Source organism: Vulpes vulpes, chromosome 7 (genome assembly GCF_048418805.1).
Source record: "Vulpes vulpes isolate BD-2025 chromosome 7, VulVul3, whole genome shotgun sequence".
Taxonomy (NCBI): domain Eukaryota; kingdom Metazoa; phylum Chordata; class Mammalia; order Carnivora; family Canidae; genus Vulpes; species Vulpes vulpes.
In genome coordinates this window covers 91,121,758-91,137,071 of record NC_132786.1, presented here as the reverse complement: position 1 = coordinate 91,137,071, position 15,314 = coordinate 91,121,758, and the positions used below count along the sequence as shown (strand labels likewise).

Sequence of the window (15,314 nt, the reverse complement as noted above, 5' to 3'; positions counted from 1 at the left end):
GTTAAAAGTGATGGAGATTAAAGAGTATATTTATCATGATAAGCACTGAGTAATGTATAGAATTGTTGAGTCACTATATTGTACATCTGAAATAATATAACACTGTACGTTAACTATACTGAAATCAAAATTTAAAACTAAACTAAAAAAATAATTTTTAAAAAAGACAAAGGGTGCCTGGTGGCTCAGTTGGTTGAGCATCTGACTCCAGCTTAGGTCATATTCTCAGGATCCAGGGATAGAGCCCCATGTTCACCTCCGCACTCAGCAGAGGGTCTCCTTCTCCCTCTCCCTTTGCCCTTCCTCCTGCTTGTACACTTTCTCTCTCAAATAAGTAAAATCTTAAAAAATTAAAAAAAGACAATACTCTTGAAATGTTAATGCTCCTCCAAATTCATCCACATATTCAACACAAAATTAATCATAATTGCAGTAGGCTTTCTGTTTTGGTCTTTAAAAAACTGTGGTTAAGTATACATAACATTATCATTTTAAGCATTTTTTAGGTGTACAGTTCTAAGGCATTATGTAGACTTTTTTTTTTTTTTTTTTTTTGAGAGAGAGGGAGAGAGGAAGGGCAGAGGCAGAGGGAGAGAGAGATTCTTAAGCATGTTTCATGCCCACAGCTGAGCCCCACAATCATCTCACAACCTTGAGATCATGACCTGAGCCAAAATCAAGAGTTGGGACATTTAACTAACTGAACCATGAAGCACTTTTATATTGCTCTGCAACCATTACCACCATCCATCTCTGCAACTTTTCATTTTCCCCATATGAAACTCTGTGCCCATCAAACAGTAACTTTCCAGTCACCCTATCCCTGGAAACCAATATTCTACTTTCTGTCTCTATGAATTTGACTACTCTAAATAACTCATATTATGTGGAATCAGACATTGAACATAAGGTCTTCAAGGTTCATCCATATTGTATGTCAGAATTTCCTTACTTTTAAGGCTGAATAATAATATTCCATTATATGTATATGCCCTATTTTGTTTATCCATTCATCCATAAATGGACATTTCGGTTGTTTCCACCTTTTGGCTATTGCCTCTAATGTTGCTATGAACATGGATGTACAGTATCTTAAGTCCTTGCCTTCAATTCTTTTGGATATATGCTGAGAACTGGAACTGCTGGATCATATGGCAATTCTGTGTTTAATTTGTTGAGGAATTGCTATACTGTTTTTCTCAGTAGATGCACCATTTTATAGTCTCATCAACAGTGCACAATGGATCCAATTTCACCACATCATCACCACACTTGTTATTTTTGGTTTTAAAATATACATTCTAAAAAACATTCTATATGTTTCCATTAGCTCTCAGAATGGAAAACATTCTATACATTCTAATGGTCTGACATGGTATCTTGTGGTTTTCATTTGAATTTCTCTAATAATGAGTGATGCTGAGGATCTTTTCATGTGTTTGTTAGCTGTTGTATATCTTCACTGGCAAAATGTCTACTCCAGTCCTTTGCTAGTTTTTAATTACCTTTTTTGTTTTGCTGATGAGTCGTGGTTCTTTATGTATTTTTGATTACCAATCGCTTATCAGATACATGATTTGCAAATATTTTCTCACATTTTTGGGGGCTACCTTTTCACTCTGTTGATACTGTCCTTTGATACATAAAAGTTTAATTTTAAATGAAGTTCAGGGAAGCCTGGGTGGCTCAGCAGTTGAGTGCCTGCCTTTGGCCCAGGGCGTGATCTGCAGTATCAGGATTGAGTCCCACATCGGGCTCCCTGCATGGAGCCTGCTTCTCCTTCTGCCTGTCTCTGCTGTGCTCTCTCTGCTTCTCATGAATATATAAATAAAAATCTTAAAAAAAAATTACATGAAGTTAACTTATCTATTTTTGTGGTTTTGTTACTGCCTGTGCCTTTTATGGTATTATGTCTAGTCTTCTTTCTTTTTTTTTTTTCGTTTTTTTTTTTAAATGAAAATGGACAAGTATTTCTAACATTTATACGAAAATGCAAAGGAACTAGAAGCACAAAAGAACTTACTATAAGGCTTCAGTAATCAAGGCAATTGATACTGGCATAGGAATAAATAGATAGCTTAATGGAACAGAATATAGTTTCAAAAGGACTCACATTTAAAAAGCCAACTGATTAAAAAATAAATAAATAAATAAATAAATAAATAAATAAATAAAAAGCCAACTGATTTTTAACAGTGATACCAAAGCAACTTAATATAGGAAGACAAGCATCCTCAATAGATGGTGCTGGGAAACTGGAAACCCACATGAGATAATAAATAAACCTTCCTTAACTCTACCTGTGACCCTAAACAAAAATTAATTTCAGATTGATCATATATCTCAATATTAGAGTCATAAAGCTTCTAGGAGAAAATGAAGGTAATAATCTTTGTTACCTGGATTTAGCAAAGGATTCTTAGATAGGAAACAAAAGCAATAATCATAAAAGAAAAGGGTGTTTAATTTTAATTGGAGTTCAGCAAAATTAGTAATTTCTACTCAGTAACTTCTGCTGTTTAAATGATACCATTAAGGAAATGAATAAGCAAGTCATGAATAAGGAGAATATGTTTGAAAAACATTTATAAAAGGACTTATATTCAAAATATATTTTAAAATTTCTAAAACTCAATACTAAACATAAAACCCAATCTTTAAAATAAAAAATGGGCAAAAGAATTAGTTCTCAAATAGAGAATCCAAATAGCCTGGGAGTGCATGACAATGTGTTATATATTATATATATCAGACCAATGCAAATTAAAACTACAGTAGGAATCCCTCACATACTCCTTGAAATAGCTGACATCAAATAAAAACTAAACATATCATTTATATGAAATTCTACCAGAGGCAAAACTAATATACGGTTGAAAATAAAATAGAAAAATGGGCGCCTTTGAGAAGAATGACTGGGAAAGGCCACAAATTCTTGGAAGTGATGACAATGTTCCAGCTATTATTAGAAATGGGGGTTACATGAGTGCATGCTTTTGTGAAAAACCATCAATTTATCCACTAACATTTATGCATTTCATTGTATGTAACTTATGCCCCCCACAACACACACATATACTAGTGAGCTTAGTAGCTATACCTTTTGTAGTTGTTTTGGTTGGCAATTCTGAAACTACCTCCCATATATCCTAAACTCAAGCAAACAGAGTTACCGAACATGATACTTTTTAATAAATTTTAATAAATGGAAACGTTTCCACGAAGCTGGTTAAGCTTGTTTCATCATTGCATTATTACTTTAGAATTTACAATTTTAGGAACATTGAATTGTTTTTGTCTATGTAGTTAACATAACCTAGATTTTAAAAACTTGAAACAAAATTGATTAAGTTTCTATTTAGGAATAGTCATTTTTTTACTTTTAATTTTCTGTCATCTACATCCAAATTACTAAGATTGTATTTCATCAAAACATCTACTTTTAAAAATATATCAAGGATATTTAAATTATAACATATATGCTCCTTTTTTCCTACTTATCTTTAATAATAAGGGAAAGAAAAATATCTTTGTTAACCAATAATCGTACTTATTTCTTCATACATTCTAGCATTTTTCATATATTAAATATTGTCATTCTTATAGTTTTATGTCCAGCATTAGGCTTACCCAATTAAGCAGCTTTTTAAAAGTTAAAACAATTAAACAACCAAGTTTTCAAGAATAAATAAAGCTTTCAAAACTAAAGATGACCTCATAAAGTAGTATCTTTTTTTTAAAGATACCAAAAAATTAAAAATCAACTGTGTGCTAAACAAAATGGAAGTTTATGAATATTTCTCATAACAGGAACATAATTATGTTTAACACTCCAGAATGTGGCAGAGATAGGTGTTCTTAATTTTACTGAATTTTAATTTTGCTCAAGTATTAGATGGTATTATTTTCACTAATCATATCAGAATTTCCTTGAATAGCAACCATTTCCATAACCATTATTAAAATTATAAATAAAAATTTTAAAGGACAGTTAAAAATCAAAGAAAATAAAATTTCAGAGGTCATAATTATGTTCCTTTGTTTACATTTTCAAATATTTCTAAGGCTTCTTCAGTTTGGATAGAATCCCAGAATTTTCTTCCCTTTGGCTGTGAACCCCATTAAAGGAGTTGAGCAGCATAATTCTTCAGGCTCTGAGTTACAGGAAGTCCATATGTCTTCTGAGAAATCTTGATATGTTGCTCTTTGTTTTTTTTATTAAATCTAACATAAAAATTAGTAAGATTTACTATCTTAGCAATGATTCCTTGAGGCAACTTCCTACAAAGTATGTAAACCATTAACTGGAATGAGAACACAAAGCTATATGAGGTTAAGTGTAACAGAGACTATTACCTTCAAGATGGTTATAATTTCAAGAGAGAAAAGCCAAGTTAAACATATACCAGAGAGAGAAGCAGCCAAACTTGAAGGAAGAGGTATATCACAAAGGTTGTCAGGGAGACACGAGAGGATATATTTTTACCACACATAACTGAAAGAAATAATTGAAATCCAAGCTTTGGAAGTAGTCTTTTAGAATAAAGTAACTGTATGCTACTAACGAACCACTGACTCAGGAATGCAAGACAAATCAAAGTAAAACAAAAACCTAAAACTTATCCTTGAAATTGCTTGTAGAGGCAAAGAGTAAAAACAGAAGTTTGTCCAGAAATGTCTTTGTACAGGGGAATATCTGTTTTTCATATATTTGAAATTTATTAGAAGACACAAATCATTTTAAAACTTGTAGTTGTTTCTAGGTTTTAATTTAAAATTATCCATATAATCCAAACACCATCACTTACAATCATGATATTCCTACATCAGTATGTAAATTTTATCATTAAGAATGATTACTGTGTGATAAACTGCACAAGAAACAGTAAACTAACAAGTGTGTAATCAAAATAAAGTAAGTCATTCTATTTAAGAAATCTACCAATTGCAATTTTAACTGCTCTTAAAAAATAACACGAGGCTTCATTTTTTTTAAGTATTTTTTAAAGACTTATTTATTTATTTTAGAGAGAGTGTGTGTATGCGGGGGATGGGGTGTGGAGGAGCATAAGGGGTGGGAGAGAGAAACTCAAGCAGACTCTGCTGAGCGAGGAGCCAACACAACAATCCCACAACACAATCGTGGGATTGTGGCTCAATCCCACGAATCATGACCTAAGCTGAAACCAAGAGTCGGGTGCTCAACCCACTGGGCCAGCCAGGCACCCTTTCTTTTTTTTCATTTTTTAAAAGTAATTTAAAGCAATTCATTTTTAGTGACCTGATGTTCTATGAGCATAGTAACAAATTATAACTAATCATAGCTTTACTTTTTTTTTTAAGATTTTATTTATTTATTCATGAGAGACACAGAGAAAGAGAGAGGCAGAGACACAGGCAGAGAGAGAAGCAGGCTCCATGTAGGGAGCCTGATGTGAGACTTGATCAAGAGTCTCCAGGATCACACCCTGGGCTAACGGTGGCACTAAACTGATGAGCCGCCCGGGCTGCCCAGCTTTACTCTTTAGTCTAATAAAATCTCTGCAAGAAAACAACCCCTCAACCACAACACAGGGAATCTAATAAGCCTCCATACATGTCAGAACAAAATAACAAAATAATTTTTAAAAAAAATATGAGTAATCAAAGAGACTAATATTTGAATAAAAATCTGATAAACGTGAATTTTTGCTGGTGTTCTTAACCACTTATGATACAATCAAAGTTAGTTAGGAGGGAAGCACTCAGTAGCCAGATGTTTAAAATATGAAATAAATAAAAGTGCTAATAATATTGCTAAGAGACCAAACAGACATCCTAATCTTATAACCAAAATGGTTCAGTATCTAAGTAATTTGCCATTTACTCAAATGAGGAGAATATAGTAAGCATTTAATATGTGGACCTAGATAAAAAAGTGAAATAGCTTCATAGGATAATATCCTACACTCAATGCTTCTGAATAGTGGCCACAATACAAAATAAAATTAAAGATACTATTTAAGATGATTGATGGATTCTAGAGCTTTTAGCTTTACAAAACCTTTTTTTCTCTATCTTCCATTAAGTAATAAAATGTGTCACTGAGTTTACAGGGTTAAGCTAAAATTTGAGGTCTAAAAGTTTGCTCTTATTCCTAATCTGACAGTTTGATGGAGACTTAAAGATGCACCAACATCTAAAAATATATCTTTTGCAGATCAAATTTGATCAAGGAGAGGGATCACTGCATTTCTGTTTATTACACTGATATATCAACTAACTAATCTGAGATCTGTAGTTCCTATTTCCTTAGTTGTATTCATCTTGTATTTTTAGTGACATAAAAGCAATTTTCCTTTATTAAGCCTTTTAAACAACTTCATCAAATACTTGTATTTAATGACCAATTTGTTCTAGGAATAAATTATAACAGATTTTTTTAAATTAATTCAGCAAAGAATGATCAGTCATTACTTATATGAAGTAGTCATTCATTTACCCAGCATTTACTGAGTATTAATTGTTCCAGGAACTGTGGAAACAAAAACCAATAAATGTATCACTACATAGGCCATTACTACCTCAATAAGAACATCCATCACAAAAAGATAAATACCTAAAAAGACTTCATAATTCCAAAACAGAGCTTCAATGTGACCTTTAGCACTAAGAAATACACATTTTTAATTGGGAATTTCCCATATAATTTTTAATTAAATTTTAAATGCAGATAGCAAAAAGAAGGCACTATTTTTTAAAAATGTGTAAGATACTGTAAACCATCTTTCTCTTTAGGACCTTGATCATTTTCAGATTCCCATGTCTAGTGGAAATAGCTGAGTCAAATCATTTTGACATGTTTCAACAAATTCAACAAAAACAAGGCATGCACATTCTCTGGAAAGCAAAAATAAGCATGTATTATTATGGAAATATATTTACCAACTGGAACCCTTATTTTGGAGCCCACATATATGTATCCTTTGTATTACTAAACAATACCACTACCCTACCACTTTATATGGAAAATATTTATCACTCAGTAATTACTCATTTAAGTCCCTAATAGAACAGAGTATAATTTTGATCATGTACAATAGAGGGAAAAACTTAGACACAGAAACGCTAAATTACTTGCCAAAGACCTGAGAAAAACTTAGAGGCAAACCAAAAATAAGAGCTAGAACTTAATATTACAGTTAATGGATCAACTGAACTCAATTTCCCAATGATATGAAAAGATTATACATGTAAATTCACATATACACATATACAGGTAACTGAAAAAGCCAGGAAAATAATTAAGAAGGATTTTTTTTTGTATATAGCCTGAATTACATAGAGAAGTGTGGTTTCAAAATCAAAGCTGCTAAACAGCAGGTTCTAGTGAATCACGTACACTAGTTCAAAAGAACCTGAGAAAATATAGTATATTCAGTAAAATATTATTAATTAAATTACCACCCAAGAAATTTAATTTTATGAGAACTTAACAGACATACATAGTAAGCATAATATATCACTGACTAAGCACTGAAATATATCTTTAGGAAAAGTAAAGTCTAATTTAAAATGTCTTAAAATTAAAGTTAAAAAATAGCATGTGTACATAATATTTAAGATGCAACTTAATCATAAAAGCATAGATTGGGGGGTGATTTGCAAATAATAATGGTGCCAATTAAAAAATTAAAGACATGTTAGGGAAAATGGCAAATATTAGCTTATAAGATTACCTTTTTAAACACATGAAATTCTACGTAAAAAAAAAAAACTTCTCTTTAACCCAAGAGCAATAGCGCTAAAACTGAATATGTTGTTTTGTTTTGTTTTATAACAGAAGAATCACATTATAACTATAAAACATTTTATGTCATTGCTTTATATCCAGCTTATTTTATCCTCAAAAACATTAATATATATTATAAAACATTTAATTCCCTCTTCATTACCTCTTTAAAACCTTTGCAGAAAATCTGTGATGTTATCTTCTTATCAAGGCAAAATCAAGGAAGACTTTGTATATTCATCATTTCTAGAGTAACAAAAATATCTTTACCTTCCAGAAGAACTTTCCACAAAATCCCAGACACTGGCATGTTACAATAATGCAATTAGGAATGGAAATTTTATAACAATAATTAATTAAATAAATGATAGGAAAGGCTAATACTATTTTTAAAATCTCATCAAGAATCAAAAAAAGATTATACCTACTTTTTTATGATAACTAAAATATGATGTGTTGATATACTCTTGTTATAAAGTGGTTTTTAAAATAAAAATGAATTTATGTCCTACGTTCTTTCAAATAAATGACCAAGGAAATAAAATAAATAAATTTATAGGTCCTACAGCAAAAATGTCATAAATCAGCTTAGGATCTTGAAAAAATATCTGAGGACATATATATATATAATTAAATAATATAATCTAATTATATATAATTATGTATTATTTCATATAATTAAAATTATTTACATAATTTTCACATAATTAAAAAGAGAACCAGCTCTCTAGTTTTTAACTACTGTTTCAAATTGATCAGATCCCAAGATGCATCTCTCAACCCCAAGGGGATTTCCTTTAGATTGAATTTTTGTTCATTATATAAGACTGTTTTACGGTGTTTTTCTTTTATTTATTTTTATGGTTTATGCACTCCATCATGTTATGCTTATGCTTGGGATTTCTTTTTTTTTTTTTTTTACATAAAGAAAATTGTATTATGGTCAGAATTATTCATGTGTATCTTCTGATACAAAAACTACTCTACCCTAAATTTAAATGAGTTTCATCTACAGGATAGCTCTCATTACTATGTACTACTTCGGAGAACACTGACCAAACATGATAGACCTTCCTAACTCTGTGGAAGCACTTGTATTTCTTCACTGGAATTTTTATTTTCTCATTTTCTTTAATGATAGTATAAAAAAAACACATAAAATTTAAAACTGCATGCGTTTATTTGAGGAATTAAAACAAACAGAAATTAGATTTTTAATGGCAAATAAATGACATCATTTTGGAAGCAAATATTTAAAATCATTTAACAGTGCTAATGTATGTTTTAACAACTCATTCTTTTTGAAACATTTAATTTCTGTGCCCTCAGTTAATTTCACAGGGCTTTATCAAAAGATAATTCTTGAAAGAAATCAGAAATGGCTTCCTTAACATACTAGAAGACTCTTTGTGCCACTGTCCTTTGAAAGAATGATATTACTTTTAAATTAGATCTTTTGCTCACCACTCCACCCACTCCTCCATCTCACCCAGGGCTTTGAGTAATTTCTTTATCTCAGCAAGAAGCAAAAGGCTAAAATTAGCAGTCTCTGGACCCTCAGGAATAGTCACTGTGCAACATCAGCTGAGATTCCTGATTAGCATTATGTCTGATTCTTTAAAAAAGTACCAAAGCAAAACAAAGAAACAAAGAAGAAAACAAAACAAAAAACAAAATCTATCTAGGCCATCTTTTCACCTTTCTTTATTTCATGAGAGAAGCATTTAACACATTCATTTTGATAAATGGTAAGGAAGTACTAATGAAGCTCTTGTCAAATAAAAAAGAATCTCTATCATTATTACTAATAAACTTCAACTTTTATAATATGTAACAACTTAGGAATTTTATTGTTTATGAAATGAAATAATAATCTTTAGTACGAAGTGTTTAGATGAAATTATTTTTATGGCCTATAAACACAGAGCATTGCTAACTGCTATTGTCAAGAGAAAATTGTTTCTTGTGTTCAAAATCCAGACTTCACTCTTAATTACACCTAAAGCCAGAGAATAACCATGTGTGGCAGGTTAATAAGTGGATGAAATCTGTTTCTGAACTACTATTTCCACTAAATAAGATTTTAAGAAAGGTCCTATACTGTGATTTTTTTCCCCATTATATCTGTGATGAGAAAATGATGAAGATGGAACCTCAATCCCCTAAAGACAAAGTCTCAGCAACCAATTTACCTGACAAGATTTTCATTGTCTCCAGTTCCCTTGCAAGTTGCACATTCAGTTCGCAAATCTTCAGCCTTAGGCTTCTTTTGTAACACAGACTGCCTTTGCCTTCTCTCTCTAGGAATTCTTTCCTGCCATACAAGGGAAAACAAAACAAAACATAAAACAAAACCAAGATATGAGGAAAAAAGAAAATTTAAGCAAGAAAGTTTCTCAAAGTTTAGACTGTAAAAAATGCTTAACTTATTCCAACCTCATGTTTTTCTTCCTCAGGAATGAAGCTTCGCTTTCGTCCTCTGGTTCTCTAAGAAAAAAAAAAAAATTCCACAAAAATATCTAATGTTTAATTAATAATAAAAATAAATATTTTCTGTTAAATGTTACTGCTTTAAGTTAAGCACTTGAAAAAGTAGTATTTCTAATTAATACTGTATCGCTCTAGTGCACTTTGTTACAGTTTATGTCAGAAGAGATAAAACATGACAAATTAAATGTACTTTACAAGCGTTTTACTTTTAAATTACACAACTGATAGGAAAAGTAAGTTCTCCAAAATCAGCTGAAATGATTTTCAACACTTCACACATGTCACACAATCATGATTTATCCAGAGCATTTAAATTTTAACTTCTACGACTTCTATAGCCAAAACGCTAAACCCGGACTCATATTACTATTATTTCCAATGTTTGTGTAGAGTACATACATGTTTGTATAACATAAACAACCAACTTTTAACTGCCATCAAAAAGTGGGAATAAAAGATCTCAGATTCCCCCAAATCCAAGATGAAATAAAACTAACTAAAACTCACGTTCCACACTGGGCATGGAACCTACTTAAAAAAAAAAAAAAAAAAAAAAGAAGAAAAAGAAAGAAAGAAAAAATAAAAACCTAACTAACACGTGGTATAAGTGACTTACTTTAAATTTATTTACTTGAAATTTTACATCCTATATTTCAGAACACATTTATCATTAGAAAGATGACATCTAAATGGTAAAAGAAAACTACAATAGTATTTGTATCCAGTATGTTAAAAATTTCCACCCACATTGCACAGCCTTATAAATTTATAATCCTCCTACGCAGACCAGTTCTTTAGAGGCTGAAAGATAAAGGAGGCACCATTCCCACAAATTTGTTTGTCTGACCCTTAAGATCAAGGAACATTCCCAAATTAGAATAGGTACCAAATAATTGTGAACAAAACTGATGTCCAGTACAAGCTGATGTTTTCCTAAATTACTGTCCATTTCAATTCTTCATAATATTGAGTCCCTTGTTATTTAACACCATGGCTAATTGCATACTGTTTAATCTGCTCCAAGATATAACCAACAGCTGACTAAATTAGTCATTCAAAAGAAGCAAATTTATAAACTTTGTATTCATTTATATTTGTACTGCTAATCAGTATGTTCTAATTAAATTATGGAGTAAGTTAGAAGAAGAAAGACTTTATCTAGGAAAAGACTTTAAATGCAAGCCCTAAAAAGAGTCTATTCTTACTTCTGAAAAAACAGCACTGAGCCTTGCTCCTCAAAATATCAATCATAGCTCATAAGCACTGGCATACCCGGGGGCTTGTCACAAACACAGAAGCTCACACTCACTTCAACATACTGAATTAGAATCTGCCTTCCTTTTAACAAGATCTGCAAGTAAATTATACACACATTAAGGTCTGAGAACATCAATGTGGAAGAGTCCTTAATGCTGACAACACTTATCCATGTTCTAACTAAAATCTTGGGGCTAGCTCTTTACATATTCATCTTTTCTTTCTGTGACATTCCTGTCCTTTATGCTTCTACTTCTGTCCTCCAACACAGTTCATCATAAAACTGGCAAGAACCATGCCATATTCATCTTCTAGACCCAATTAAACTTAGTATAATATGTATTACATAAAAACTCAATAAATGTTTTAATAAAATAACCAAGTGGTTAGATTAAAACCATAAATATACTAGATAATGCAAATGATAAAACAGTTGACATAATGGATAAATTATTGTTCCCTTCTCCAGTAATCTATTTTTCAATTTGTATAATTTACAAATAAGGGCATTTCCATCAGGTGATCCAAATAATTGGTACCAAAGGGAAAATATTTGGGGTGCCAGGCTGGCTCAGTTCCAAGAGTATATGAAATTCTTCATCTCTGGGTCATTAGTTCCAGCCCCATGTTGGGTGTAGAGGTTACTTAAATAAAACTTTTTTAAAAAAACATTTTATTTATTTATTTGAAGAGAGAGAGAGTGCAGAAGTATGAAGAACAGCAGTCAGAGGCAAAGAAAGAATCAGGCTCCTTGCTGAGCAAGGAGCCAAAAAGCAGGGCTCAATCCCAGGACCCTGGGATCATGATCTGAGTTGAAGTCAGACGCTTAACTGACTGAGCCACCCAGGTACTCTAATAAAAGTCATGTTAAATGAAGTACACTTATTACCAAATGATAATCAATGATGTATTCCTGTGGTAATATTAAATAACTAAACATAAACAGTTCCCAGCCAGAAAAAGCAGAAGTGTTATAAGCAATATGAAATTATAGCATCTTGGAGCTCTGAAAAGCAGTCCAAACAAGTGACTTGATTATCACAGAGCTGATAACTGACAGAGGTAAACTGCAAACCAACGTATCTCAACTCTCAATTCAGTGATTTTTCTTGCATGCCAAATCCAAGGTTAATAGTGTAATCCAAGTAGAGATAAATAAAATTATTATGAGAAAGAAAATATCTTATTCTCACTTGAGTACTTAAATACATTGTAACACTGTAATGTCATCGCTTCTCGGCCTTTTGGCTAAGATCAAGTGTATAACACTGTAATGCCTAAAGGAAAAATTCTTCCATTTTACCTCAATATCTTAAATTGATACTATATTCTACCAATTGGGTACTCTGTCAGTACAATGACTAACATGATCCATTACCAAAGTAAATTACAGCAAGCTTCTTCTTTGGCATTTAGCACATCAGTAATATTTCCAAAAAAAACAGGAAGAAGAAAGAAGAAAGAAGAAGAAAGAAGAAAGAAGAAGGAAGAAGAAAGAAGAAGAAGAAGAAGAAGAAGAAGAAGAAGAAGAAGAAGAAGAAGAAAGGAAGAAGAAAGAAGAAGAAGAAGAAGAAGAAGAAGAAGAAGAAGAAGAAGAAGAAGAAGAAGAAGAAGGAGGAGGAGGAGGAGGAGGAGGAGGAGGAAGGAGGAGGAAGGAGGAGGAGGAGGAAGGAGGAGGGGGGGAGGAAGAAGGAAGGAAGAAGGAGGAAGGAGGAAGGAGGAAGGAGAAAGGAGGAAGGAAGAAGAAGAAGAAGAAGAAGAAGAAGAAGAAGAAGAAGAAGAGAGAAGGAAGGAAGGAAGGAAGGAAGGAAGGAAGGAAGGAAGGAAGGAAGGAAGGAAAAATTATTATTATTATTATTATTATTATTATTATTATTATTAATATTATTATTCAAAGACAACTTTTCATATACCAAGTCCTCCAACCAGGAAAATACTGACAGTTCTGGGTTTTCTTTCTTTCTTTTTTTTTTTTTTTCTAGTTTTAATGAAGTAGCAACAACTGTAACTATGACAATTCATGACTGCCTACAATCACAACAGAGAAGATATCTTACACATGGTATCCCTGAATCAGAAGAGGAATGCTAAGAGGAATTAGAAAGAGGGAGAAATGATGCAAAAAGGAGTGACAAAAACATGTTTGGTTCATCTAATAAATCTCAATCATCCAAAGGCTTACCCCATCTTACATATATTAGAAGTATTCATAACTAGCTGGTCATTTCATGATATATACTGAGGCTGACACCATTTTAGAAACAAAAATAAATAAAGCAGCAGGGTGAACACAGCATGTAGAAAAAGGAAGAATTTTATTTATCAAACATATGCTTCAGAACTTAAAAAAGATAGATACATTACCTCGTAGTTCTATATAACTGAGGGTTCAGTTGCAAATTGTGCTTTCTTTTGTAATTATTAAGCTATTAAGAGTAAATGAAAGTTTGAAATTCACTCCAAAACTTGACATATTTCTATTTTTTTCTGTTGTTATTTTGTAAGAATTTTATTTGCCTAAGGAACAAGGACAATCTGAATTGCATAGATCACTTGGCTCTTTATCTGTCTAGAGTACATTTTCTTAAAAACAGAAGGGGATAAAATATACACAAAGAGCGTATCATGGTATTACAGACAGTGTATATATGTTAAAAAGGAGTATTTTTAGCAACCACGCATCATTTTAATAGTTTATTCATCTAAAACAAATAATTAAATGTATCAATAACTTCACTCATTTGGACTAGAAAACATGTAACAAATTTTCATTAATTCTTTAGCACTGGGTTATTTAATTTACAATGAAGTTAGGTGCATGATGATTTTTCCAAGGTTGGAATGATTCATTTGACAAATGAACTAAATTTAAAATTAAAAGACAGTGCCTCAACATATTTGATATCACTAAGATAGGTTTCAACATATTCATCTATGTACTGTTTCCTCTAAATTTAAAATGGATCTTTTTAATGACAATTAATAAACAAGCTTATATGTGGTTAGAGAAACATAAGGAATGCTTCCTTGTGTAAGTTTTATACAAAAAGAGGAAAATGCTTATTCATGAACAAAATTCCAAATTCAAAGTTAATTAAGACAATTAGGTCAAACCTTGACAATTTCTGCTAAGCTAAAATTCAGATTTATGCTGCGGAAAAAATGCCAACAGCTATGGGGCAGTTATACAAAATCCTTCAATATCATTTTTTTTTAATTTTCAACATAAATTATTATATAAAATTCCTAAAAAAATAAGTATATGCTTTCCAATTATAAAACAATATGTTGAAAGCAGTCATATATTAAAGCTCATAAAATATTTAGAATAAAATGTTATACATACAAACAAGGTGTGAACAAAGCACCATCTGTTTCTATTGGCTACTGGCATATAACAGATGGAATAGTGATCACCAAAAGTGAGTGTTTTCCTTTCTTGTCATTTGGCTGTAGAGTTTATTTTTACCTAATTTAATTTATATTAACAAGGTTAGAAAAATATGAAGAATAAAATTATGACCAATTTTTCTTAGCACTATAAATTAAAATAACCACAAGCCTAAAAGTAGAAAATAAATTATACATTTTACATATTAATAAATAAGCATTCCTATAAAACCTTTCTCATGAATAATGGTATATTCAAAATAAGCAAAATTCCAAAGCTCCGCCTATTCTTTGTTCTCCTTATTCCACATTCCAGGGAGTAAATAAAAATGATAGATTTCCAAGGGGCAAAAAGCACAGAAGGAGTCTTTAAACTCTGAATAGGATTATTTGAGCTAAGGATACC

General features: G+C 31.4%; 1 protein-coding gene across 14 annotated transcripts in view; it reads right to left on the bottom strand.

The window, feature by feature from the left end:
- The window catches only part of PHF14 (PHD finger protein 14), a 230,488-nt gene that overhangs the window by 100,111 nt on the left and 115,063 nt on the right, over positions 1-15,314 (bottom strand). For all 14 annotated transcript variants that reach the window (XR_012002675.1, XR_003235791.2, XM_072764412.1 and 11 more), the window contains 2 exons: positions 10,208-10,258; positions 9,964-10,085 (listed from right to left, as the gene is read on the bottom strand). Coding sequence is in view for 12 of the 14 variants with exons in the window: in XM_072764412.1 (XP_072620513.1) it covers positions 9,964-10,085; positions 10,208-10,258 (173 nt within the window). In the remaining 2 variants the exon portion in view is untranslated. The remainder of the gene's footprint in view (positions 1-9,963; positions 10,086-10,207; positions 10,259-15,314) is intronic.